At 33.6% G+C, this 27153-nt stretch overlaps 1 protein-coding gene across 1 annotated transcript in view; it reads right to left on the bottom strand.

Annotated features, from left to right (window-relative positions):
• Positions 1-25570, bottom strand: part of Cph (BCL11 transcription factor chronophage) — a 51150-nt gene extending 25580 nt beyond the window's left edge. Inside the window, exon 1 of the mRNA XM_073081139.1 lies at positions 24814-25570. Within this exon, the coding sequence (XP_072937240.1) occupies positions 24814-24850 (37 nt within the window). The 5' untranslated portion in view covers positions 24851-25570. The remainder of the gene's footprint in view (positions 1-24813) is intronic.
• Between the last annotated feature and the right edge of the window lie 1583 nt (positions 25571-27153).

The following is a 27153-nucleotide window of genomic DNA, read 5'->3' as shown; positions in this document are numbered from 1 at the left end:
ATTATATAGAGTTGTTAATATACTATTTTGAGGGGCTTATTCGATTTTTTTTACATGCACCTATTAATTACATTAGTAGTTTAGACTCTATATAAGTTGAATGATCGATGAAATGATTCTTATATAGAATGAATTATATCCTCATATATTTGAGTGTTTGTTGTTGAAGTGTGTTTTTAAATGTTTGTAGTCAAAAATACGTAATGGTTATGATGAAACAAACTTTGCCGCAAAGTTGCAAGATACATCATATCATATTATTTAAATCAACGAATCGAAATTTATTCACGCCTTACAAAAAAATCCTTGACTATAACTGCAATAGTGATGGCTAAAAATGGAGTAAAGATGCAATATATCTGCATAGACTTTCGTCCTACATTGATAGGTTCATGTTTGTGGATGCCTTATTAATCAGCATTATGAATTCTAGCTGTCAATAATAGTCCGTACTAAAGTAGTAACCGTAACGAAAACTAAATTTTCCTTTACTAGGTATATGGCCAGCCGCAAGCCGCAGCCGCAAGCCGCATCGCTTAATGGTGTGCGGATGAGTGACGTCATTAAATAGCTGTTGACACAGCCCGCCTTCAGCCATGAATGGCGAAGTGGGCCAGGCGATGGGCGGGCTCGGTATGGCCGGTCAGTTGGAATAAAGGTTTCTGAATTTTCTTTACCAACCTGAAATCTTATCTTTTCAAAACATAGCTATAGCTATACGTTACTATAATGTTCTGTTATTTTTTGTTAGTAAAGTGTTGTAGCCATTACTATTTATATTTTTACTATATTAGCCGTAGGTAATGACTCTAACTTATAGTGTAGAAAAGTCAAGATCATTTTGTAACAAAGTCATTGTAGTACATAAATACATAGGTCCTTTATATTTTAAGTGTTTTAATATTTGTTTAGTTTCCTTGGTCTTGTAAGTACAACTTTCTGGTATTTTAATTTATGTAAAGACTATTTTTATATGAACAGTCACACGTAAGTCCATATGCTGACACTAGTTTTCTATTTATTAAAATTAATACACAAAAATATACGCGTACCTTCACACAATTAGCCGTCTACAATTCCCTATAAAACTGATCGAACACTACAATATTGAACGTTACTGTGTACAGATAAACAAAAAAGGTGTTCAGTAGCCAGCCAAGATCGGCCAAGTCTATCAAATTAAGGAGGCGCACCTATAAAACAGGATTACCTCTTAAGGGGACGCTCTCGCCCACCGATAGCTAATCGAATTATCCGACGTAATTCCAACGAGAAAAACGACTGATTATCTTTTTTTTTGCTCCCTAGGGCAAAGGGATAGCCAATGTTAAGTTTGGTTTGACTAAGAAATAAACTAATTATCGATTGTTAATAACCTTCCGATCTTAACAACATGGCAAAACATTTAAGAAGATAAACAATTAAGCATTAATTAATATTGTAATATTTATCATTAAAGAGGTAAATTTTTTGTTTCTAGGTATATATTGTTAAAATTAAATTTACAATAACTGTAGGTAAGTAACAGAACTTACTCATTACTATTCAATTTTAAAAATCTGTCATAGAATATTACATACATTTTAAAGAAAAATAAAGTCTAAGTTAAATTTTACAATGGAAGCTAAATTCTAATATTTTTAGAACCGAGTGTAAAAAAAACAATTTCTGAAAGCCATAAGTAAATATTTAACAAATCACAGCATAACATGTAAATTGATTAAAAAAGGTCAAATTTCTTGCAAAAATATATAAAAGTTAGATTGTCGCAAAATGACAAAGACTTTATAATCCAGATGGGCAAATAAAAAGCTAATCAATTCGTTATAGGTATTTTAAACCGCATTGAATAATAAAGTAACGTAATAAATCGTTACCAAACTGAACACCGTTAAAAACAAACAACATTTAGCGATTCAACAAAGTAGGTAAATGAATTATGAGTTTACCACGTTTTTGCGAGCAGGTACACAAATGGAGAATCCTCGGAGACCGAAAAAACGACCACGACTGATCGAATTAAGGCTGGGTCAGTAATCGTGTTACTGATATCCAATACTGGGTCGAATATTGGAAATAACCAGAGGAAAACAGAGCCCTCTTGTGTATTGGCCTCTTCGTTAGAGGGATTTGAATTCTCTCTTTTTTATACCTTTTTCGCTTTAGGTGTGTAACGTAACACCGCCTGGGGGGAGAGATGGACAACCCTTAATAGAAAAATATTGGTAGTAAAAAATTGAAAATTCACACCGAATGGTTTTGCCGCATCGACGTGGGTATCGAGTAAATTACTTACCGCTAAATGGAATGTAAGCTAAGCTTTCCAATTAATATAATGTAGTGTAGGCGGTGTTTATATTTTTCTTTGTTTCTAAGTATTGGACGGAAATAGAACAACAGAAATGCATGTTAGGCTTTTGGTACGGAACGTCGCATTTTAAAGGTCTATTAAAAGTGTTTTTTTTATTATTTTGAATTAAAATATGGCCAATACATTCTATGTAGGTAAATCGGCATACACTATGTAAGTAACATTTAACTACATAGATAATAGTCTGAGCGCAGTATATAATTTGGTATATTATAGATTTTGGAATCAAAAGGTAACAAAAATATTAATTAAAAATATACTATTGAAGTAGTATAGACTAGTACTTTGTTACTACTTTGTTCTGAGGGGTTTTGATTTAGTTCCAGTTTCTATAACTTTTGTGCTTTTAGGAATAATTGTGTAAACAGATGTCCATTGGCGCCGGTGACTAATGTCAGGATTATATTGTCCAAAAGTGGAATACTCCAGTTAGTCACTTGTATTAGTAAAACAGATTAGTTCCAAACAGATTTCAAAGCGAATTCATTCATTATAAATTTTAAAGCAAGTATATAATTTTACGTTTTTAAATTCTATGTTTTCATAACGTATTACTTACATACATACGTTTGTAGATGACTCTACATTTAACTTAGTTAGTTATAAGTATATATTAGTATGTATGTTAGTCTGTAAGGTATATATGATATGGACCTCTGTATTCAATTATACTTTTGTATCTTTGTCTATATTGTCTGAAATAAATGTTTATGTTTATTATTATTATTATTAGTTAAATAACATACTATATACTTTTCTTATTATTATATATAGCAGATTTAGTTACCTATTAGGTACTTTGATCTTATTTTATCATGGTAACAATATTACCTACTATGAAAATACGACCCTAAGGTCTCTACTCAGAAAACCGGCACAATTGCACAATAACTTGCATACTAATAATTTTATTCTAATTTATGAGACTAAAAATACTTAGTGACTTAATGTTACATAGCAAACATGTTCTTAGAACCCATGTTCTCATTTGAATTAACATAATTCATTATACAGTTGTCATAGTATTCGTGCCATACATTATACGAGATCTAATTGTACCTACTTTGTATTATTGCACCAAGGCTATTTATGAATTAGTAATATGGACCAATTGGTGCATGATTACATGATGCCCCACTGCTGGGCACGGTGTTTCAGAATGAAATGTATTTAAGCCAGATATTCGCTGACGATGTGCGATTTTGTAGACTTTGCATGCTTTTTAAAGTTTATTGGTAGAGAACTTACAGGCAGATAGATATAGTAACAATGCTTTTTGGCGTTAAAGTAAAATTATAATATGTAATTAATATTGTTTCATGTTTGCTTCCTAACTTTTACTAAATAATTTTACTGATAAAAGCGTTACATTCTTACACGAAGCATTACAACTTAGTCCGTGGCATCTTTATATATTTTCTGGTTGTTAAATACCTCTTATAACATATATGATGAACCACGATGCATTATTAATGTTTATGGAGAAGATAGTTCTTTCTAAGATTCAAATAAATTCTTAGATTCTTGTGAATCCTAGAAATATTTTTTCCAAACCAACATACCTATAGATAGAGACGAAAATACATATTCTATACGTGGTGCGTAAGGGAAGGAATGTGCGCCATTCGAAGGATATTTGTCACGGTACAAGTGTCAATAAAAACGCCACACCGGACTGTCTTTCTGTACCACAACACTTTAGGGATGCGATGTGGATTCGATAAATGGTCACAATTTCTAAGAAGCTGCAGTAACTTCACCAGATTTATTCAAAAATTATCGTCATAAGCTTCATGCTTCAGCTTTATAAGAGCCAATACCGTACATTATTTGTATGTGTGTAGGTATTATTTCGATTTATTTTGTTAAAATTTATTTTTTCCCTATTAGTATTTAACAGGTATCGGTATCAAACTAACGTAATGTCGTTATTATACAAAGGCAAAATCTCATTAAAAACTACAGTTATAGATTCTTGACGCATAGTTACCCATTATATTCAATTATTTAACACTTGACGTCTATGAATTGTATTAATAAATAAATTGAAAAAAAAACCTACGACTGTAAAATTTAACTCACAGAGCACACCGAGTTTGCTATTCATTTCAAGTTGAGATTTTTCTAAGCATCCTGTACATTTTGAACACAGGTATATGACGATTGCTTTAATAAATCGATATCGATAATCCCAACCCTAAGAACCTACCCGTTAAGGCGGACACTTAACCCCTAATCCGTGGCGCGGGTTTATCTCCTCGACGGGCATTTATGGCAAAAATCTTAATTCTCTTCTGTCGTTAACTGCCCGACAGTAATTATTGCCACGAACCGTATCTTCTTCGAGAGCTTCTTCAACGAGAGCTTCTATTCCACTGGTTCATGTGTGGAATAGTTTTATAGAATATAATAAAATAATAATATTTTAGAAAGTATTCCGTAAATAGTTTTGAGGTGTTGACTTAAAGTAAGCTTTCGCGTAGCATTTGTAATTATTTTTAGAACATTTCAATACGAAATGTTCTAAAAATATTTTTATTTAATTAATAAATGAGTTTAAACCTTTTAAATTTGAGGTTTAGGTTCAATTTCCAAGTACGAATTAATGAATTTTCGAAGTTATATTTGTATGAAAGTTAAGTATAGGTATCAGTTGCTGTAACCGTGACGGAAAACGTGAGGAATACAGTCCTAAGAATTCTTTGTAAAGTTCTGAAGGGCCTCTAAAATTCACCCTTGACCAGCTTGGCGTGTCGGTTGGCAATGAAATCAATTTTACGATGTAAACTTTAGAAACATATTTTTTTTTTTATTTTATAAATTCTAATCTATTGATTTTTTTTATTATACCGATTAGTTGTGAACGTGCAGCAATAAATTAGTCAGTAGGTAATCTCACAAATCAGATATATAAAGGGTAAAAATAGCATACAAATACGTATTTCTTTTTCATGAAGGACTTGACGCTCTTTAATAAAACCCATTTATAGAAGTTTAAGTACATAAAGGAATGGCAACAAAAATCCAGCAAAATGTCCTCAACCAATTTTTAAAACATATGATGCGATACATTCTCTACAGCATGTAGCCGTATTTTCCGGGCAAAACAGAGATATATATTTTCCGAGGCAATAAAAGTGGGGTCATAGCGACGTCCGGTCGGAAAAGTGCCAGCGACCACTAACCCTTGCAAGTTTGTCAGTAATAAAGTGTGGAGCGAAAAATAAAAGGTTATTTCTCCTGTCAAAAATATTAAAATTCAAGGGTTTTAGTTTTAGCGATTTAAGCGCAGTGGTTGTCAAAGTGATCTGCTTCGTAGAGGACGCTCAGTTTGACGTTCATTGAAATATATTAAATATACAAATTCTATTTGTAAATAAATTCTATATATAAAAAATCTAGTCCAAAGCGTGATTATAATTTTAAATTAAAAACCGATTATATTTTTTTAAATATTGTGAAAAAAAATTAACATAAAAAATTCAACATATTCTTATTAGAACTACATAGATTAGAATTCGCAATACAACGAATTCAAACTTATAATCGATGCAAAAATAGCAAACGCCTTAGTCGGAGGCGATTTGCGTAAATCATAGATAAAAATTCCATTAGCTTTCACCAAACAAAAGCTGGTAAATTACACTGGCAGAGCTTGGGCCTAGCCTATTACTTGGCGGTCATTATTTTGACATACTGCCTCCGCAGCTACAAATTTGCGGTCAATGCAGCCGAGGAATGCACTTTTATCTAAAATATACTTTTAAATATCGCTTTACGTTGATATACTGAGGTTTCTTGGCATAAGCACTTTGCATTACGCTTTCTATTCGAAAACCTTATTCTGTTGATGTTAAGCTCTACAGGCTTTTAGTCTGAATGAAGAAAGCAGAACCAGGTTAAGTTGCAATATTATATAGGCACAGCATTCATTTATTTCGCGGGCTAATTATAAGCGAATTTGTAAGCTTTTCGTGTTATATACAAGTGGGAAATTAAACGCGCGTTTTATAAAAAAATGTGAACGGTTTTTTAGAATGTCGCACCACTTGAAAATAATAAAAATATTTTTATTTTTCGTCACGAAATAGACTTATAAACGCTATTACCATGTTTATTTAAATCTATAGAATATTACTACTTTTTGTGGGAAAAAATATTTGTCTATAATTGTCAGTTGGACTACATAAAACCTATGGAAAAGGTCATATAAAAGCTAGCCTGTTAGAATATATTTTTGGATAATAAACAATTTGAGTACGCAAGAATTAACGACATCTCTTTATAGCCAATACGTATCGTTCGATCTATAGAATTGTACCTAATATACGACGCACAGGCCACTTACGTACTCATTTATATGTTAATGTAAATGGCATCCGATTTTCTGCGATTCATACAGAGATATGTTTCGGGGCCAGATATCATTTTCACTGCCTTATTACTTTCCAATTTGTCTTCACCACTGGTTATTGCCTCCTTTTGTGACCCTCCCTGTCTATATTAACTCCTACTTCGATCAAACACAAACAAGAATTCCCAAGTAAAAGCTATGACCGATTTTGTATGGTAATATTAACAAAATTCACAGAAAATACCTTTTCGTCTTAAGTCGATGCCAGAGTCGAAAAATCTTGACTTACTCCTTGAAGACAAATCCATTTTCTTTCGATACGTTCACTGAAGGATCACAGGAACTTAGAATAGTTTCTGAACACTGTCCATGAATACTTAGAACTAAAACATCAACTTGATACAACAGTTTGCAAGTCCGAGAGACCACTGGGCACTTCGTACCAGACAACTTGAAGTCGTAAAGCATGTGATCATCTTCGCAGATGAACACAGACTGACTGGCTAGCTGAATAAAGTTTGAGACCCAAAATTTAATGAAAAAAGAGCCCCCCGAACTCCAGGTAAAAAAATCCCGTATCAAAACCGCCGTTTCCTAGTGACCCCGATCGCTCTCCCATCCTTTTGTTATACTTTTATTTATAATAGCACATTTTTTTCACACACGGCACCCCTAATAACGTTGAGCGAAAATATGCGTAATCGTCGACGGAACCAAGTGTGGGGACCAAGACGAAATCTCCATACAAAAAAAACTCCAACTGTCCCCCATTTGAATAGCAAAAAGTGCATGTCACTGCGAAAATGGTATTAGTGAATGAATATGATTTTGTACAGACCTAAACGGATGGATGGCTTATAATTGTGTCGCGTTATATTTAGCATGAATTATTGGTTCGACGTGGTTTTTGTGCGGACCAAATCTCTGGGCTTAGTCTGTCGGTGTAAGTGACATGAATTACTGTAACGTAATAAGCCAATTATAGCCATTTTGTAAATGCGACAATGTAGTTTTTAAAAAATTACAATTTTTAAACAAATTTTATTCAGTTTAAAAATTTAAATTACAATATAATTTATATTATAATTTAATTTATATTAGTTTAAAAGTTTAAAAATGAAATTGTTAAACGGAATCAAACACAATCTTATGAAGCCTTCTGCATTATTATGATATAATTTCTGCATTATATCGTTCATTGCAGTACAAGATTATACAAATGTTAAGATCCAGTGAACATTAGAATGTTTCTAAAAAAACTAAAAATATAGCTTTTCAGAGCCTTGAATCTGAAGTCAGCCACAAATGTAATAGATCTCTTAGGACTAAGTTAGATTATTTCAAATAAGTGAGTCTGCCTAACCACACCCTTCAAATCAGTACACACTAGCGCTACATTTCTGTTACAAGAAATTGGTATAGCGCTGGTAAGAACGCAGTCAATTCGGGAATATTACTTACCAAGATTTTTAGATGAAATCTGTAGCAGCATTGCGTTCGATTTTCTTTTTTATTTTTGTTTTTTTTTTGGAAAATATAAAACTATGGTTTAATTTCAATCTCTAAGCATAAACTTCGTTTCGATATTACAATTTAGGGACAGTTTAGAAATCTACATAACGTATTTTTCCGATATTATTGCGTCAATATTTAATCTTCGTCCGGATTTGCGTCTATTTACCGCTAACAGAATTATGACAATCAAATTTGGCGACCAAAATGTTCGTAGTGACCCTACGTTCGAATGTTTGCTGTTTCTACGTAAACAAACATCGGAGATTGACGTCTAGTGTACATCTGGTAGGTGACGCCTGACGCAAATAATGAGGGTTGCGATAAACAATATCGTAATTCGATTTGCGTTAGGTCGCGCAAATTGCGTGTGCTGTTTTATAGATTGGACAAATTATGGAGCACGGAGGAAATGTATTTTCGTTTTAGCTGTATTTTGTATTCAGGTTAAAAACGTTAGTTATCTTTCGTCCGATAGCAGCAAAGCTGTATAAAATATAGTGAAATAATAAAATAATAATAAAAAACAAAATATGGTTAATAAATGATGTTTCACTTTGAAGTTAACATTTAAACCGTAGTTCATAATTATGGTATTTGATCTTATCAAATTTAATCTATTTTATTAAGCTTTATAAGTCACCTCCTGGAGTTACGCTTTCGAAGAGTAATTTTGCCTTCACTATGCATACCTATTCATGACCATTGATTTAAATCCTTACTACGACATCCATGTAAAGAGGCTAAATGATACTATTTTACGCAGCCTATGGGATAACGTATTAAATTTAAGAAAGTTATTAAATACCAGAAAGTCACTAATAAAAGGTTAAAAAATATATTTTCGCGTACTATGTATGAATGGCAAAAGCAACACTTTATTATAATTATATTATTTTTATTGATAAATAATGAAAACGATCATTTCCTAAAATTGCGCGTCAAACAATCGATGGTAGAACAAAAAAGGATACAGTTACGTACCGTTGTCCGATTCGGATTCTACCTGAGCGTGTGAAAACGCAACAGGTGGCTGTAGTCCGGTAATTATAGACCGGACCGCTTGTATTAAGATCAGATCGCTCATATTAAGGGCGGCTTCACGCGGCGCGTTTTTGGGGCGGGTCAGACGCTGGTTAATTAAATTGGAAACAGATTTTTTTCATATTTTAACATTAGTATATGTACTAATGCATTTTAACATTACTGGATATGATTATTTTTTAGTTCTATTTTGCTTTGTTAAAAAGGGTTGCATTGCATTCAAACACAAGATACACTTCTAATGGCATCCAAAATTAATTACGTCCCCTCTAATTCGTAAATCATAATTTTAAGATTTAACAATTAAAATACGTTACCTACAGATAGATTATTAAATGATTATGGGTCAATTAATATCATTTCATAAAATTACCTATCAAATTACCCATAATGACAAACAACGATTTTTAATACCTTTCTACTAATAACAATTTTGAATTTAAAAATATTATTATGCATTGAAACATAACCATTTCTTAAAACACAATAAATTAGTCATGATAAACAATAATGTTCAATATTTTTACATTGGTAAGTAATTTTAATGGCAATACAAAACGTTAAGAATCTAAATTTTTACAGTAAGAAATCTAAATCTAATCTATCTATCTAAATCTAAGTTTTTACAGTAAAAAAGAAAACAGTTTCCAAAACAGCCCCGTGTTTAAGGAGCCTAAGGCCGGACAATGACGACGCGTGATGCGCGGGAGTTGATTGACGCGTTTGCGGTTCCTCGCGGCGTGTATAGGAGTTATTTCAAGTTATTATATTATTAAAAATTCGTGCAATACTGCTGTTGTGTTCGATGTATTGTTAAAATTGAGGTCGCATTCTTTGAGGCGAATGCGGAAAATATTGTAAGTAATTATTATATCTTTTCATTCTTCGATATTCACGTTACATATTTAAAAGTAGTGATAAAACGGTATAGAAAGTATAGGGTTTTTCTATATATTGCCCATAGTGACTGCTGTTAAATTTTTTATCATTATTTATTAATTAAAATACCGTTATTACAAGTCATAAACAATCTGCACACATTAACAGTAAGGCTGAGATTTAACTAACGAAATTAGAAATCTTTATCATAATTCATTACTAAACGTTTATTTTCACGTTCATTAACCTGGACTTGATTAATGATTAACATCTGTACCGGAAGGACCTGAGAATCAGTTGGTAAGTGTGGAAACGGTCAGGCGAGCCGTGTGGGTCATTGGTCACGGTAAAACCTACTTATACCGAGAATATGTTTTGTCTGACTAACTGTGTATTTATACAGATTTTGCAAATCAATGACATTAAAGACGATTACTACCTACTATTATTAGATTTAAAAAAAATCATTATTTAATTTAATAATATCAATATTAATATTATTATTATTAATTAATAATCAAAATTTAATAATCGACATAACATCTCTACTGTGATATAAATTTTATTACATTGAACATTTGATTATATTCACTAAAGAGAAGTCGGTTAAAAATAAAGAAATGAAATAAACACTTTGATAGAAACACAGGAAGTGAATTTAGGTTAAGAGGCAAAACGCAGTAAGTGACACTTGCAAAAAAATTTCTCACACATGTGGTAAATTCTGGTCAAGGAATCCTTTGTGGACACTATTGTTAAGTGTATTGATGGCGTTGGATCAAAAGGGTTGGATGCCACCTTTATAAGAAAAAATTCGCGGTGACAGCGTGAGAGACCGGACGATGGCAAATATTAACCTTTTAGATTTTTTTTTGTGTCGCGCTAATGGTGGTTCTGTGTTCTAAATTTGAAAAATCTTAGATAGTTCTGTTTGCTTCATGATAGCGGGGAGAGTTTTTATACGGAAGTTCTAAGCGGGTTTTTTAAACGTAAGAAATAAAGTGATTGTATAAACTCTAGCTCATTTAATATTAAGTGGTCAATGTAGTCCATGGTTACTTTAAAAGGACCGAAAACGGAATTGGATTTTTAAATCGCATCAGGGAATACCTGTTTGAACATTTTAATGTATTTTTTTTAATTTTAAAAAAGAGTTAATTTTTTAATTTTTAGTAGATTTATATTTTCCATAAAAAAATCATAATGAATATCGTAATGGCAAAATTAATTTTAAAATGAAAGTCTACTAATATACACTATTTTTATTTTTATGCATATTTAGTCTATTTCTATATTCAATCACTTATTACGTGTGACTAAGATCCATGACCTATGTCTTTGAGTGCGATGGCAATCGAAACTGTCATCTACCGTACAGTAAATATGGGCTTACGGCGTTGATGGGCCAATTAAATGTTGTGTGAAATAAGTCACACAGTTTTAATAGTTCGCAGTTCACGCAGAGTTACGCATGCGTAGACGTGTCTAGAGAAAAAATAAGAAAAACTATTATATTATCATTTTATTGCCTTTAACAAAATAGAAAGAAAGAATGAAAATACTTTATCAAGAACATTGCAACAAACTGTACCTACAAATGCAAGCAAACAAAACAGAAACGTGACTAGAAACAAATGATGAACGCAATCTAATAAAAATATTAAGCATGCGTTTTGTATATAAGAAAAAATACTGTAAGTAATTAAGTTAATCTTTAAAATGTTACTTTTATGTTTTCGCATTCGACGTCTATAAAAGGAAAGCAAATCAAGTCAACATTACCTCTTTATTCAAAGTAGACCCTTATTCAAAACAACAAGCTCAATTGAAACCGATGAAATAAATTCACTATTATGGCCTCCAATCGCTGCAAAGGTCCGCGCCCTTAACCCGTCGCTCGCCGACAAATCATGAAAACCGTGTCATTTTATACAAAATGCTTCCTTATTTGAAAATCGGAATTCAATTGAAAAGTCGATGAAACAAATTTAGTATCGTGATATTTGTAATCGTACCGCTCTAATCGTTCCGTGTCTCACCTGACGTGAACCGTCTTAGACAATGGGCCATGTTTGGCTCGCACGGGTCACTCCTCGGTTATCTGGCGATCGGAAGAAAGCCGATCTCGGTTGCGGCCGCGCCGTCAAATTTATTGTACTGTTCGCCTCTGCGTTTACAGTTAGCCTCGCTCTGTGGTTTACTCAAGTGTGTCCTATATGGAACACTAGTTGGTGAGCGTGGCGTTGCTTGTTTTTAGAGATTAGTAAAAAATATTGGTTTTTGATAATGTTACTTACATAAGTTTACGTGCTTTATGAGTTAGTGTAAATCATTTTACTACAGTCAGTCATTTTTACGTTATCGCAATAAAATTGTATGAAAGCTCTAAGAGAATTTATATTTAATTATGCTTGTTTTTATTTGTATTTTACGTACAGACAAATGTAGAGGTATTTTTTATACATGCCATTGCTTCTATGCAGTGACATTAAGCGCCTACAGTAAATATTCAATGCTAATTTCGCTATCTTTATAGCTGGACAGTATTCGGATTTGGTCGTACTTACATTTAGAGGGTTATGATGTTCTGACCCCGTCTGAGTGTCTTTGCAGTTAGATATTACTTTACTTATATAAACAACGTAACTGTAAGCATGTAATATTATTAAAAAAAGTACTTAATAAAACGTTACATGCTGTATTTTTATAATTTAACCCTTCTAATTCTGCGAGGAAACCGTGTCCAACAGTGAGACAGAAATTGGTTGATGATGATGCGCTGATGATGGTTATATGTATATAGTTTTAAGATCCGGTATTAATGCGAAACTATGTCGTACCATCCGTCATATATAATATAAGACGGACATTGCAAAAAGCTGCGCTTTGTTTACGGTAAGCACACGTTTCACATGGCCTCAATTAAGCAGTCATCATTCAAACGGATGTAAGTGCATAATCTCGGCTCGGGTCATCGCGTTAACAAGGCGAGCGGTCACGAAGTGCCCGGTATGGGAAAGCTCCCAGCGTTTGTATGCAGATACGACCTTATGCCGCTGGAGCGTCCGGAAATGCAACTGACACCTACGGGTTATTCACGAATAAACACATCATGCGAAATGCGGCATCTTTATAAGTCTAGGTTTCAACTAATGGCCAAATTGTTTAGTGCTTCCATCTGATTTTAACGATCGTAGCACAGCTGGATGAACGGTTGGACATAAAGAGGATTTCAAGTTTGATCTCTGGCCAGAATCTCCACAATAAAGATTTTGGGCTACTGGTTTATGTCTGGGCGTGTGTGTACTTTAGGGCGTGACCATAACATCCACGACATAGGTTTGATAATAGATAATGATAATGACATTATTATTGCTTGACTATTATAAAAGACAAATTCAAATTAGAACTATATTGAGAAATTGAGAAAAGAAGAAAAAACAATGTTTCTACCTATTTTACTGTGGAACGAAAATATTGACACACATATAGAATAAACATAATACTTCCCCTAACATTGCCTGTGATGCGTAATATAAGTTATATAATAATACTGTAAGATCAGTGGCACGTAAAAAACATAAATAGTACAGCTTAGGTAGTAAAGGTGTATTTGAGAGAGATGTTAAATTTCTTCCATTTGCCATCTACCCACGCGGACTCAATAATAGAATCTAAAAATAAACTTACACATATAAACATTTCATTAAAATTTTCACGCAGGACGCGATTAGACCACGAATAAGCAGATATCAAGTATTGAATCCCGCTTAAATATCATAATTTAGTTAAAGGAAAGGGCGAGCTATTATAAATCTAACAGAACGCCCACACTTGCTCCGACAAACGAACAATACACCAACATACTCCACAACACAATATAAATCATAAATGAACATCGGTCTATCTTTCACTCCTTTGACTTTGTCTTATAATTTTTAACACCCACTTAATCTTTAGAAACAATGAGCCTTTAGACATTGCAACATTGATGGGTATAGGCTAAACGGTTGGAAAAATTGCTCTTGTCTATTCGTTGTTTAGGCAATGGGATCGTGTTTCGATTGTCGAAAAATTGATTGTGCGTATGTTAATGTAATTGTAATGTTATTGTTATGAATGTAACAATGTGGTCAAAGCAACACTGGAGGTAGTACTACTGATCATTTTGTAACGTCATGTTTATTGTATACATAATTAAAGGTCAGTATGTTCATATACATACAATATTATTGTCAATATTGATTATATTATTTTCATATTAACAATATTTAATATAGTAGGTATAGTCCACGCCAAACTGCTAGTCCGCTCTGAAGTTGTTGCGAGCAGGTGTAGTCATACAATTTGTTATGGCGACGCGATTCATTTCTATATTCAGAGCGGACTAGCAGTTTTACGCGGTCTATACTACTTTAATATAATGAAGATATGTAATAATTACCTAAGGTACGCTTATTATAACTATATTTTTGTATATATTTCTTTTTTTCGTAATTTGTTAAAAATAATCAAAATTACTTCAAGTTACATAAAAAATTGTATCAATTTTTTTTAACTTGAGACGTCACAACTAAGCACGAAATAATTTTCTGATATAAACGTGTACCCATCTGTACCCATCGGGAATCGAAGCGAAACTCTTTTCAATCCAATGGCCGATCAAATAGACCGACTACACACCACGTGGTCAAACCGCGAATAATATCGACCATAGCAAACCTCAAAACTCAGAACTGGTTGTAATTCAATACAATACATGTGCCCCAACCTGACATGAAGGAATGCTTTGCGATTGAATCCGAAGGTTGGATCAAAAGGTTGGACAATGGTCAAAGGCATGATTCAAGAGCAAGGATATAAAGGAACAGGTAGTAACACTGCAATCTTTACGTCAATCAAAGTTTTGAGGCGGTTGTGAGTGATGTTTTTGCGGATTTATGATTTTTTTTACAAGTTTTTGAAATATCAAAGTAGATACCAGCTTATGAATAGTCTTGTTCCAGCACTAGAATTATATAAATAAGATCCGGAACAGATATAGATTAATCTAGCTTAACACGGGTTCGAAACTAGGACTTTCTGAATGGCCATGTGAATAGTTTTACCACGCGTCATTTATAAGTACAAGATAGAAATTGTAGACGGATCAGATTACTTCATTCTATTATTTAAGCAAATTATTTATAATGCACTTTCAACTAACTACATACTATCTTTATTCTATGGGTTTCTTGTATACAAATGTCTTGTTCAGTTTTTACCATTATAAAAAATCATTGATCAGAAAACCGATATAATACATTTTATAACGCTGGATAAACTCCAAAAGGACGAATCTCACTCTAATCTATTCCATTGAATGCATACAACGAAAAAATGATAGAAAAGGTAGAAAGTGACACTTATAAACCCTTTTCTATTAAAATTGATGAAAGGGCCACGTATAATGATGTACAATAGTTATTTTGCCTAAAGGCGACTGGGTGCCAACCCTATTCCGTATTGTTACAATATTATTCGACATTCGAGTCATGTGGGTGCACACTGAAGCTGTTTTGGCCAAAAAAATCCCTTTGACCAAATGTTTGTCAAAGGCGTTCTTTTTTGTTAAGGTGTTTATCGGAGTTTGACCATGGGAAAATATCCCAGCTTCAGGTGGCTCTATCGAATTCGGTTCCATTGTCAACCTGTGCGATTATATCTCTATTGTTTGGAAAATCGATTTCGTTATACGTTTGCAATTAATGTTATTTAATCTACATCAAGATTTGAAATTCAAATCGTCAAAACAGTAGCCTGAGTTAGATTCTCATTAAGGTGAGCAGTGATCTATAAATCAGGTCTTTGTCAGCGAAGCCTTAAGCCTTGAAACGTAACGTTTCTAACACCTACCAAACTTTAAATCGACTCCGTTGAAATGCCGACAATAACAAATCGGTATCAAAGCTTGACAAAGATGGACTCTTGAGAAACTGTCCACCCACTCTTCTCCTATTGATCGTCCGCTTACAATAAATTAATTCTTGTTATGAACATTTTTTATCCCATTGTATTTGGGTTGAGTATTTATTTTACTAGCCTCGTAATAGAGTCTAATGGGCGGACATTGGTCAAAGGAGATTTCGTTCACAATACGGGCCGAATTGAATTTCTTTCTGAATAGGGCTTTATAAAGGCTTGTCTTGTCTTATTAAAGGTTTTGTACTTAATTCATTTCGTGGGTTTCATCTGCTCTAATAAAACGATAGCAAAATAGTACAGACCTGTATAGTCAGCGTCATTATTTGGATTTAATTGTTAAATTTGAAGATTAATATATTATGTATTATGAAACTACCGTAAAGTTTTTGCGAACTCGTAAAGAAACTTGAAATATTTGTTAAAAAATAGCATACAAGCAAACAGTCCTTTAAGTATTATGCTGTAGTAGTAGTTCATTAGCATTTTAGACCAGTTAAAAAATAATTTGATTTAATCAAAATTTATCAAAATGCCTTTATTTGTAGTCAAGACAAATCTTAAAAAAATATTAAAGTCACTTATTTTACTAGAATGTTGTAGAATCATTATAAAATTTTAGTCATCGCTCATCTTAAATCACATTTACAAGAATAGTTCAAATAGATAATAGATTAATCTTAATAAATTCCTGCAAACAACTTAAGTTACAGCACAATGTAGATTGCCTGTTTATGATAAGTTTATTTGAAGTGTTACTATAATCTTACGGTTATATCTACGAGTAGTTAAGGATTGAGTTGCTAACACCTTTACGAAAAATATCAATATTTGCTTTGTTTGTAATGTGATTTGTATTGTTATAATCCGTTTCTGGAAGGATTGTTTGTGGCCTTTCAAAGAATATAACAACAAAGCTACTTAGCTATAAGCTTGAATAGTGTAAGCTTTGAAAGCTGAAGATTTTGAAAATGCTACCGAATCTTACACCTGTCTATTATTTTCTAGTACCTAATTGCGGTGATTAAGTAAGTATTATGTAATCGTTATTTTCCTACTACAAGGCATTGGGCAATGTCTAAGATTGCGAAAACCCTAATTAACCATTTAGACTGAGTGAGAATTGATAGGTATCCATTAAATATGAAAATGACACCTCAGGGAAAAAAATGTTTTCTAAATAAGTAATTTTTTTTCGCATTATCTACTATAAATTCAGGAAGAATATACATTAATTGAATATGCTCATTAAGGTTCTCTTGGATTATCAAAACGCTTAGGTAGGTCCTATCCACTAACTACTCGTATTAACGCTGTATTTTTTAAATAAATATATACGGGCGTCTTTTTCTTAACTCATTCTAGTTAAGAAAAAGCCCGCCCGTCTAACATGACTGTATTGCTTTGAAAACCTCCAACGTAGTTGTTTCTTAATAGCGGACTAATAAATCCAATTTAAATGTTCCCTGGACCTCCGCTGACATAACATATGTAAATCCATACATCTTTATCTTAAGAATCACAAATACAGAATGCCGATCGGTCCGGACACGAAACGAAATAAAAAATAATTCGCCAAGTACGAGTCGAACTCGCACATGGAGGGTTCCGTACAACCGTTATACTCTGTAAAAAATTCAACTGTCTTCCTAGTACGGTTTAACAGTTAGATGGAAAAATGCCGAAAAATACCGGTTTGTTGTATGAAGACTTCCTTTAATATTCAACTTTGTTTTATTTTTAGTATTTGTTGTTATAGCGGCCACCGTTATGCATCCTCTGTAAAAATCTCTATCTGTCAAGTCTCTATCTGTTACGGTTCCAGAGATAGAGCCCTGTGACAGACGGACAGATAGACAGACAGCGAAGTCTAAGTAATTGGGTTCCGTTTTCACTCTTTGGGTACGGAACCCTAAAAACTAGCCAGTCCAGTTGAAAATACAAAACGGGTGGCCGCGGGCCGTAGTTATTCTAATACTAAATTAACTTTATTCCCATAATTTAAATATCAACTTTGCAAATAAAATGTTTTGTTTTGTTTTCTGTCTTGCTCTAATGGTCGTCGATTGCTGAATTTATATGTTCAGTTGACGAATTAAATTTATTGAATTTCGTTGACTGAACGTTCGTTGGATTAAAATCTTGATATCGTTTCCCACGATTATACAAATTATATCATATTTGAGATCAATTCTTTGCCATCCCACTGTTGAGATGTTCCCTTACAATTAATAATTTAAGTCATTTTCTATACTGATGAAATAGTGATTGATAGATTTTACGTATTTTAACAAAATATAGAGAACATTCATATACTATACCTACTTTCTAATACTTAGATATGTGTATAATTTTACTCCTGAAAATGTATATTTAAATATGTATGTGTAAATTTGAATTAATATTTGTATTTTTGTGACCTGTATAATAATTATTTGATTTTCAAACAACTTTAAGTTAATTCTTACTATTGATCTACTTATGATCTATGTCACAATCGGCTATTTTACAATTTAACAATTTTTCCTTAAGTAGGTAATACAAATTTGCATCCATTAAAGTGAAACCAAAGTTACAAATCCAGATGCATTAAGTAGAATCCGTACTTATCTAGGAATTTCAAGTTGAACTTAGTTCAAGTATCAAGAGGAACGTTGCAGCAATAATTCCTGGACAAGGATCAAGATTGAGAGTTCCGCTTGTAAATGCGATGCTTCGATATTCGCTTAATGAAGACATATTGAATCGCTAAGCGGCAAAAGACAAGATATAGGCAATGTTTTAAATTGACGTGCGGCTCTTTTATGCCGCATCCGCTCAATTCTCGAAAAAAGAAGCAATTGCTAATGATAAAATAATACTCTTAGTTTCTTTAAACAATGACGGATACGAACGAGGATACAAAGTTGAGTTCGTTACTTTGACTAACTATCAGTGGGATTTTGTTTTTTCTTAGGTTGGTTAAAATGAAGGAGCGTGACCAGTTGGTCTGCTTCCAACTCATACTAAGGGTTAGTATGAGATTTAACGGTTTTATAATGACTGTTTTGGTATTCGTTTGTGTATTTGCCCATACATTTCCAATCAGCGCCCCTAGCAGATTGTATCAGAACTGATGTATCAGAACTGTATGGGAAATATTTAAACAAAAACAAAAACAGTAATTTTGTAAAACCGTAAAAGCTCATACTAAGGGTACAGATAATCAATTGAAGGAGACAGATTATATTTTAAGATGAAAAAATACATCGAATTATAAGACTGGTTTTGAGGACTAAGTCCAATGTATTTAGGTGTTGCTTCTGAAATCATGAAGAGTTGCACCATTAATAAAACATGTAGGTAACTAAGTACACGAACCCCATATCAATTAGTAATACACGTTTAAAACAAAAACAAATCTGCGCGTCTGTTAATATTTTATTTAGGGCCGGAGTGGAAACCGGGAAAGTTAACGTGGATTTTTAAAACTTTCCCAAAGTTCCGCCAACGGTTTCCCTCGCCGTCTGGCCCGCGCATCTGATAAAGTAATTTGACGATTTCCTAATTCACACTTTTGAGAAGGGTTTTTAAAAGCCAACGGGATCTCACGGAGATAGCTCCTGTCCCGTAATTTAGATCGCGCTAAAAGTTTTTAGACAGTTTTTAAACTTTAATCTGTGACCCGTGTCAATTACGGCAACGTTTGCGAAGTGTTCAAAATCGGAGCCATTCCTAATTAATAATAGTTGAATCGCAAAGTCTAATTCTGGAAGCGAAATAATAATTACGCGACACACAAATATGTTTCCCGTACAATGGGGGTTCCATTGTTGTGTACAACAAAAAGCGAGTACCTCGGAACTCTTGCGTTCAAAATAAGAACAAACGTGTCATCGACGAAATGACGCGTGTCGACCAATCGGGCGCGAAGGCCGTCGTCGTCGGTGACGTCACGCTGCCACCGACCAATCGCAGTGGGCTGTCGCCTCCGGTCAACTTGGACTAATTGCCTATGTGTGCGATAACGCTAGGTTTGAGAAGAATCCGAGCGCTGGAGCCGGCGCACACGCATGCGTTTGACATAATGAGTGCCTACTTACTCTTGTAGTCTAAACGAGTTCCAAATTCAAATTATTCGTTGACTCATTTAAATTCTACTTACATTTTTAAATAACTTCTGAATTTATGTATAATTCACTTATAGTTATTCAAACACAATTGCTGATATTTTTTTGTTTTTTACCCGTCCCATTTAAGAGGATAATAAATATTAAATTTGTCACTTCTGACCATTAGAGAATTCTAAAGTAAAACATGAGAACGTTAAGCTTACGGTTTTGAATAAAATGTGTAATTAAATAAAAATGGCACTTGGGCAGTGAGAACACTGGGAACTGCGCTCGGAAAACAATAGAGCGGCTATAATTAGGTTCATGAAGATAGTTTCTAATTGATGAAATAAATATTTTGGATATTTCTTTCCGCTGGCGTTAATTATAAGACAGAAATAATGGATTTAAGTAAAACCATTTTTAAATTTGAATGTAACCAATTGCCTACAAGTTATAAAAATCCTTTTAAGTATTTAACAAGTAGGTAAAATTCAAATTTAATATTGGACATGATTCTCACTGGACATAAAATAATGTAGAGAAGTAGAAACAATGTATAGTTTATCGCTTTCGATAGTTAATTAACTGGGTAAATTGTTAAACGGTTTACTTTGTATTAATGTTATACCTCAATATTAGAAGCACATTGTAAGGTTGGTAAAAGCATTATGAATAACGAACTGGTATAAAGACTATCATTCAATACTTGATAGTCAAAAACATAGATTAGTAAAGATTACTCACTCCTAACAAGAAAATGTACCCAGTTTTGAATCTATGGTCAAAAATGTTTGTTTTCTTATTAATGGTTATTTGTTTCATTTTATTTGTTTCATAGAGATTTATCAAAATATTTTTTTTGTAAAATTATTGCTTTTTTGTATGTATTTCATTAGTTCATATGTCCACATAATTTTATTTCAATCCTAATTATTGTATTGCTAAAATATTACTAAAATCAATATAGCATTTAAATTTCTTACTAACGTCAACCTGATTTACACTATTAATACTAATAACCATATTGCAATATTGTAGGCAATATAGGCATACTATTAATATCAATATCCATATTGTATTTTCGAAGGTGGTAGAACCCTTTGTGGTTCGACTCCGGCGGCACCACCGCCACACATATTACTACCTAATAACAGCAGTGTTAAGCGCTGCTGTGTTCCGGTTTGAAGGGTGTGGTAAGGGAGACAGACTTTTCCGAGGCGTTCCAGCTTTGTTCTCAGGGTAGCGACGCATCTGTGGCCGACCTCAGGTGGGAATATGTAATCCTATCTGTGGTTGATTACAGATGTCTGACAGTAGACAGTTGGGCGACAGTAGCCACTTAACATCAGGTGGACTTTATGCTCGTCTGCTACTCCTATATTATAAAAAAAAGTAAAAAAAACATAGTGTTACAAATAAATAGACTGAATAGATATATTTTTTAATAAACAGCTAACCAGTAATAACATTTTATTTGCTAAGCGTGACGACTTAGATACATATTTATTACATGTAAAAATGGGTTGACGTAATTGTATGATAAAATTGTACATTGGCAATAATTTTCAAATAATCTAAAATAATAATTTTAAAATAGATAATTTACGTTCCCAAACCACTTAACTATGTTTTTAATCTAAATATTTTACTCTCTCAAGACTGATGCTCACATACAACCTACATTTTACCCCGTTACACCTTCGGTTACAACGCAGAATATTTACCGTGTCCTTTCCTTAGAAAGCTACGGGAAAGTCTTAAATATTTGAAGGGTTACACGAGTCTTTTCACCCCATCCCTTTCGGTCAGCGAGATGACCACAGTACTGTGCAAATATTTGCCATGAACGCTGGGCGCTCAGCCCTGAGCTATTAAGTAGCTCATTGTGGCTCTGAATAGAGTCTCGCTCGAGTTGGTGTAGAGCGAATTTCATATTTGCGTTTGGAATATTAGCGGAGGTGTTCCAACTTAGTCCTCAGGGTAACGCATCTGTGACCAACCTCAGGTAGGAATCTAATCTTATCTGGGAATTATAGATGTCTATAGATGGCAGTAGCCACTTACCATCAGGTAGACTGCATGCTTGTTTGTTATTTCTATATTATAAAAAAATGTGAGATGATGTCAAAGTAATCGTAGAAAATTGGTCAGTGAATATTGATCTAACTTCAATAAACCCCTTGGTTATCGTTAATGTTCGCTGAATCTAAATCAGGCAAATGTACCAATTGCTAATTATTTCACAGACTATAAATCTCTTACATAATTTTATAACGAAAATATAACATTGTTTTTGACTTGCCAATGTCTGCCCACTACAAAGGTGTATATTACAAAAAGAGTTTGAAAAACGGAGTACAAGATACTCGCATTAAGTGTGCATCTCTAAGTGCTTCTAAATACGATACTAGTACCACCAATAATCCATAATAGCAGCGTTAAATACAGGCGAACTTTGCAGAGGTAAGGTAGAGACCCCTACACAATATCTTATAATTTAATCCCAGATTTGTGTTCATTTGTGTCCAATCCTAGGTAAGCCTTCAATAATGTTTGAACTAGATTATAGATGTCATATAGATTCCATGTGCGACGGTGTCCAGATTCAGTAAGTATGGTAAAAGGAAGATAATATCAAATTAATGTGCCATGATTTTCAATAACCGTTTTGTAAAATGACCGCATCTTACATTTGGTGTTTTAACATGTGAAAAGAATTCTCATGGTGTTATAAGATTGAAATAGTAAACGAGAGATTCCTGAGGAGTGTAATGATCGACTTATAAGTTAGCCAGTATCAACATAAGCTAAGTAGGCTCTTGGTCAGTGATGTGACCGCAGTACTGCAATATTGACACCAAGCGCCCGGCGTCAAGCTTAACTAATAATTAACTCATTGTGAATTTGAGTAGTCTTGGCGGAGCCTCCAAGATAATATCTACGCGGCACTTGAATTATAATACGATTTTTACTGTAATTGTAACCTTAAATGTTAATTGGTTAGAAAGATGGCATGAAAACAATCTTTGCCTAAAACTGGTTTGTAAATAGTTAAAAAATCTAGTCACTAGTGTTAACAGTGGTCATATCTAGTGTTAAAAGATTAATTTAATTGTTTAAGATGAAATAGTACAGTGTAATAAAATCTTACGATTTATCCGACGTTCGATATTTATTTAAGTAAATTTGTCAGATTTTTTACAATTGTCAAAAAGGTAATTTAGTGTTTTATTGGTAAATTCATGTAGAGTAGAATATGTGATTATTTTTAAGATTAACGCTTGTTTTTTTTATTTTTAGCATATGAAGACGAGATAACAAAACCTTGGAAATTAAAAAAAAAATGCGGTGTTGTCTTGGTAAGAGGCTGGTAGCATTTTTTGTATCAGGTACGAATATTTGAGAAAGGTAATGCCCAGGCCTAGACTGCATGTATCACTTATCTTAGGTAAGTCATATATTAATATTTAAAAAAAAACTTTTGTAATAAGTACCTACTACTTCACTCCTGAAACTGACCATTAACTTATATATAGATACTTCACGGAACTTTGTCAATTCAACCTAAATAGATAATGGAGTTGATTGCCTTATCGAGTAAGCGGTCAAGATGACCACAAATAAAACAAACTTAATCATACGTTATCTTTCTAGTTTCAACCACACTTTAATTGGCTGTTGACAGATATGAAATTAATATCCATGGAAAATTATAGAGTATGAAATGTAGAGCAATCAATTATTATATTAATTTGGCTCTAATTATGTCTTTGTTATGTTAGAACACGGGTTTAAAAATTACCTAGTACGAGTAGTTTAAAAACTTACATTAGGCTTACTGCTTGTATATAATAGTAATAACGGATAATAATAAAATATAATTACCTTTTTTAGAAATATGGTAAGTTTCTAGAATTTAGTTATCAGAATGTTGAATCAGTCATTATCATTTTTCAATATCAAATATACAGAATTTTAATAACTTAAATAATTCTAAGGATTATTTTCTCTCGTTTTTACATATATGATTTTTTTATTTGTCATTTTATGGTAATCTTATAAATAAGTAAAATTAAAACTACCGATAATTTTGCTTAGAGGTAGCTAGTAAATTTATTATCATTTAAAAATTAATTGTTTTTTTTTATTGTCCTCGATGACGTGATACTTACTAAAATGTGTGAGAATCTTTGAATGCAAATGCGATTATAAGAAATTAAAATAATAAATAAATAACTTTTTAAGAATATTCAGCTATTACGTCAATTGTGATACAACAATCACATATGGTGATGGTGATGGTGATGGTGACATAGTATAGTATCAAAAAAATCCCGGGAAATCATTGTAAGTTTTTCGTCATTTCCAATTTTACGATACTAATTTTTAAATTATATTTCGAACTCTTATTTTATAAACTATCGTAAATATTTTAAATTATAATGATTTATTGTAGAATAAAATTACACTACATGGATCTAGGCATGTGAAATTGTAAAAAAATAAACAGAAATATGGACCTGAAACTTATAACTGAAAATTTGTATATAAAAATAAAAATAAATATAGGGATTAAGGATAAAATAATCATAGCTTACCTTGCGCGATGCGTACAGCTGGCATCTTGATTCTCATCTTGATTTGGTCACCTATTTTTATATCTTCAACAACTTCTTTTATCCTCAGAAAATTTTATCTAAATATCTTGATATCAGACGACAGTTTTTTAGAGCACTTCACATGTGCCGCCGTCGGTCCGGCGGCTTATCGTCCTGTTTAAAACGTTTTTGATAACGAGGGTCGAGATGTCACGGAATTATCCTCAACAAAAGTCCGACGGCAACAAACCAAAACAAAAGTTTTAGTCATCTTCCCGATTTTCTCATCGTTGCAAACTTAAATTTCACGGCTCTACTTTTTCCTTTTCATAGTGCAGTGAGTCAGTTTACACATCGGGCGAATGTTTACTAGCCAAAATTGACTGGTCATAAAGTCTTATCAACACTCGAATACGTCTCAGTAATCTAATCTGTCCGCACCTAGTGGCGATCTTGTAATTTTGCGAGCTAGACGTTCGTAGAGTTCACACTTTTTCCTGCATTGTTCGTATTCACTTTTCAGTCCGGTGCAATTAAAAATTCACTCCTAAGTTTTCCGGAAAAATAACGAGCGTCCGGAGAAAGTTTATTTTCGTGTCTAAAAATTATGGAACCAAAACAGAACAGGATAATTGAATGCGGGGTAACAGTCTATTTTGTTTGTGATTGTCGTAGCGTCGCGATCGAGTACGTCGCGTGCGGAGCGGTGCGAGGCAGGTGCGCGGCCGGTCGCCCGCTCTCGCCCGGTGTCCGAGAACGTCTGTCCTGTGTCCCTTCGCGCGAGGGCTCCGCGGCCTCCTCGTGTCCACGACTCGCGCCGTCTCGCTCGGCCGGCCGACGACGGCGCGTGCGAGTCCGTATGAAGTAGCCAGGGGTTACTCGCGGTCGCCACCGCCTCGGCTGCTCGACAGAGATCGCACCGCGCGCCCCCTACCACCGATGCGTGGGAGAGAAAGGGATAGGCATAAATCATAAGTGCCGTGCGTCGGTGTGCGTGCGCGGGTGGGGCGAAGATGCAGCGCGTACAAAAGAAAAGGGATAATATTTGCCTGCATATTTCATGACTCGATTAGGAGATGGAATTTTTAATTGAATGGACCAGCGTCGCGCGGTCAGTCTACGTTTTTATAAAGCGTTAATTAAAGCCGAAGGATAACTTTATTTCAGAATTTTCTGTTCGTAAACTCTTTTCGTATTTTCGTAGAAGAACTTTGTGCGAGCTAATGTTAAAATTTAGAAAAAAATGTTTGAAGGTCTCTGTACAATGTAAGTGCTAATTATATCAAAATATCTTCCATTTTAATTACTAGGCATGTTTTGAAAGTAATCGAGTCGAATGTATTTTTAATCAATCGGCAAATCAGTTGTGTTTTTTTACCAGGAAGATTCGTAGCGAGTGCTACGATGGCTACGGTCTCCGTAGATGGTGGGCAATGTAGAGTTCAGAACACCTTGTAGACAACCGATTAAATGTATATTACTCCGTAATAACCATCAGTTTATCATATAGTACGAATACTAGGTACAGTGAAAATATTTTCCATACATTTCCCTTAAACGTAAGAAAAATTTAAAGTATCCACCGGTTAAATAATAAAAAAGGCGATCACGATAAATGGGTCGGTATCGCTAAACGCAACACGTAGCGACGAGACGAGAAAGCCACTAAGATCTTTCACTCTCACTCACAGCTACGGAGTATTTTTTCCCCAACGTTATTTTACTTAAGAAGCTCCGAGGAACTTATCTCGGTCGGTCCTTGACTTTAATAAGTTTTATGAGTGTCAGTCGAGACTTAACTGGCGCGCGAACGGCGACGAAAAAGAACTTTTTCATAATTGTTTCTCAACTGACTTCGAGAACTTTTCGAATTGCCGCGTTCGATTATTGAAATTTTAAACCGTTTTCAGGTGGTCAATGTTTCTGTTTAGTGGTTTTTTACTTTTTTTGGATAGAAAGGTGAATGTTACAACAAATTGAATATAAAACCAGTAGGTACTTTACAAAATCTTTTATCAATTTTGCTTAAGTCTAGGTATCTTAATAAAAAATAATATTTTGAGTTTGAAATTTAATTATTTCTCGAAAAGATTTTAGCAAAAGGTTGTACTAAAGTACTTATGAGAATGTTGTCAAGCCTGACAAACACTTCTCGGGGAGGCTGTACAAAAATAAAACTACGACGAAAATAGCCGTGGGTCATCTTGTGTCCAGCTCGAAACATAACCTTGAAAAAGCTTTTATCTCTCTCTAAATCGAGCTTGTACAGGGTGAAAATAGAGACGGATAGGGTTGTCCGTTTTCTCGAGTGGAAAGCGCCGGAGATAATGGCCGATGTAT

This window comes from Epargyreus clarus, unplaced genomic scaffold (assembly GCF_041222505.1).
Source record: "Epargyreus clarus isolate Ecla_fem2 unplaced genomic scaffold, WU_Ecla_fem_2.2 ptg000001l, whole genome shotgun sequence".
Taxonomy (NCBI): Eukaryota; Metazoa; Arthropoda; class Insecta; order Lepidoptera; family Hesperiidae; genus Epargyreus; species Epargyreus clarus.
Note: the sequence above shows the minus strand (reverse complement) of the source record. Positions and strands in the feature narration are given on the sequence as shown.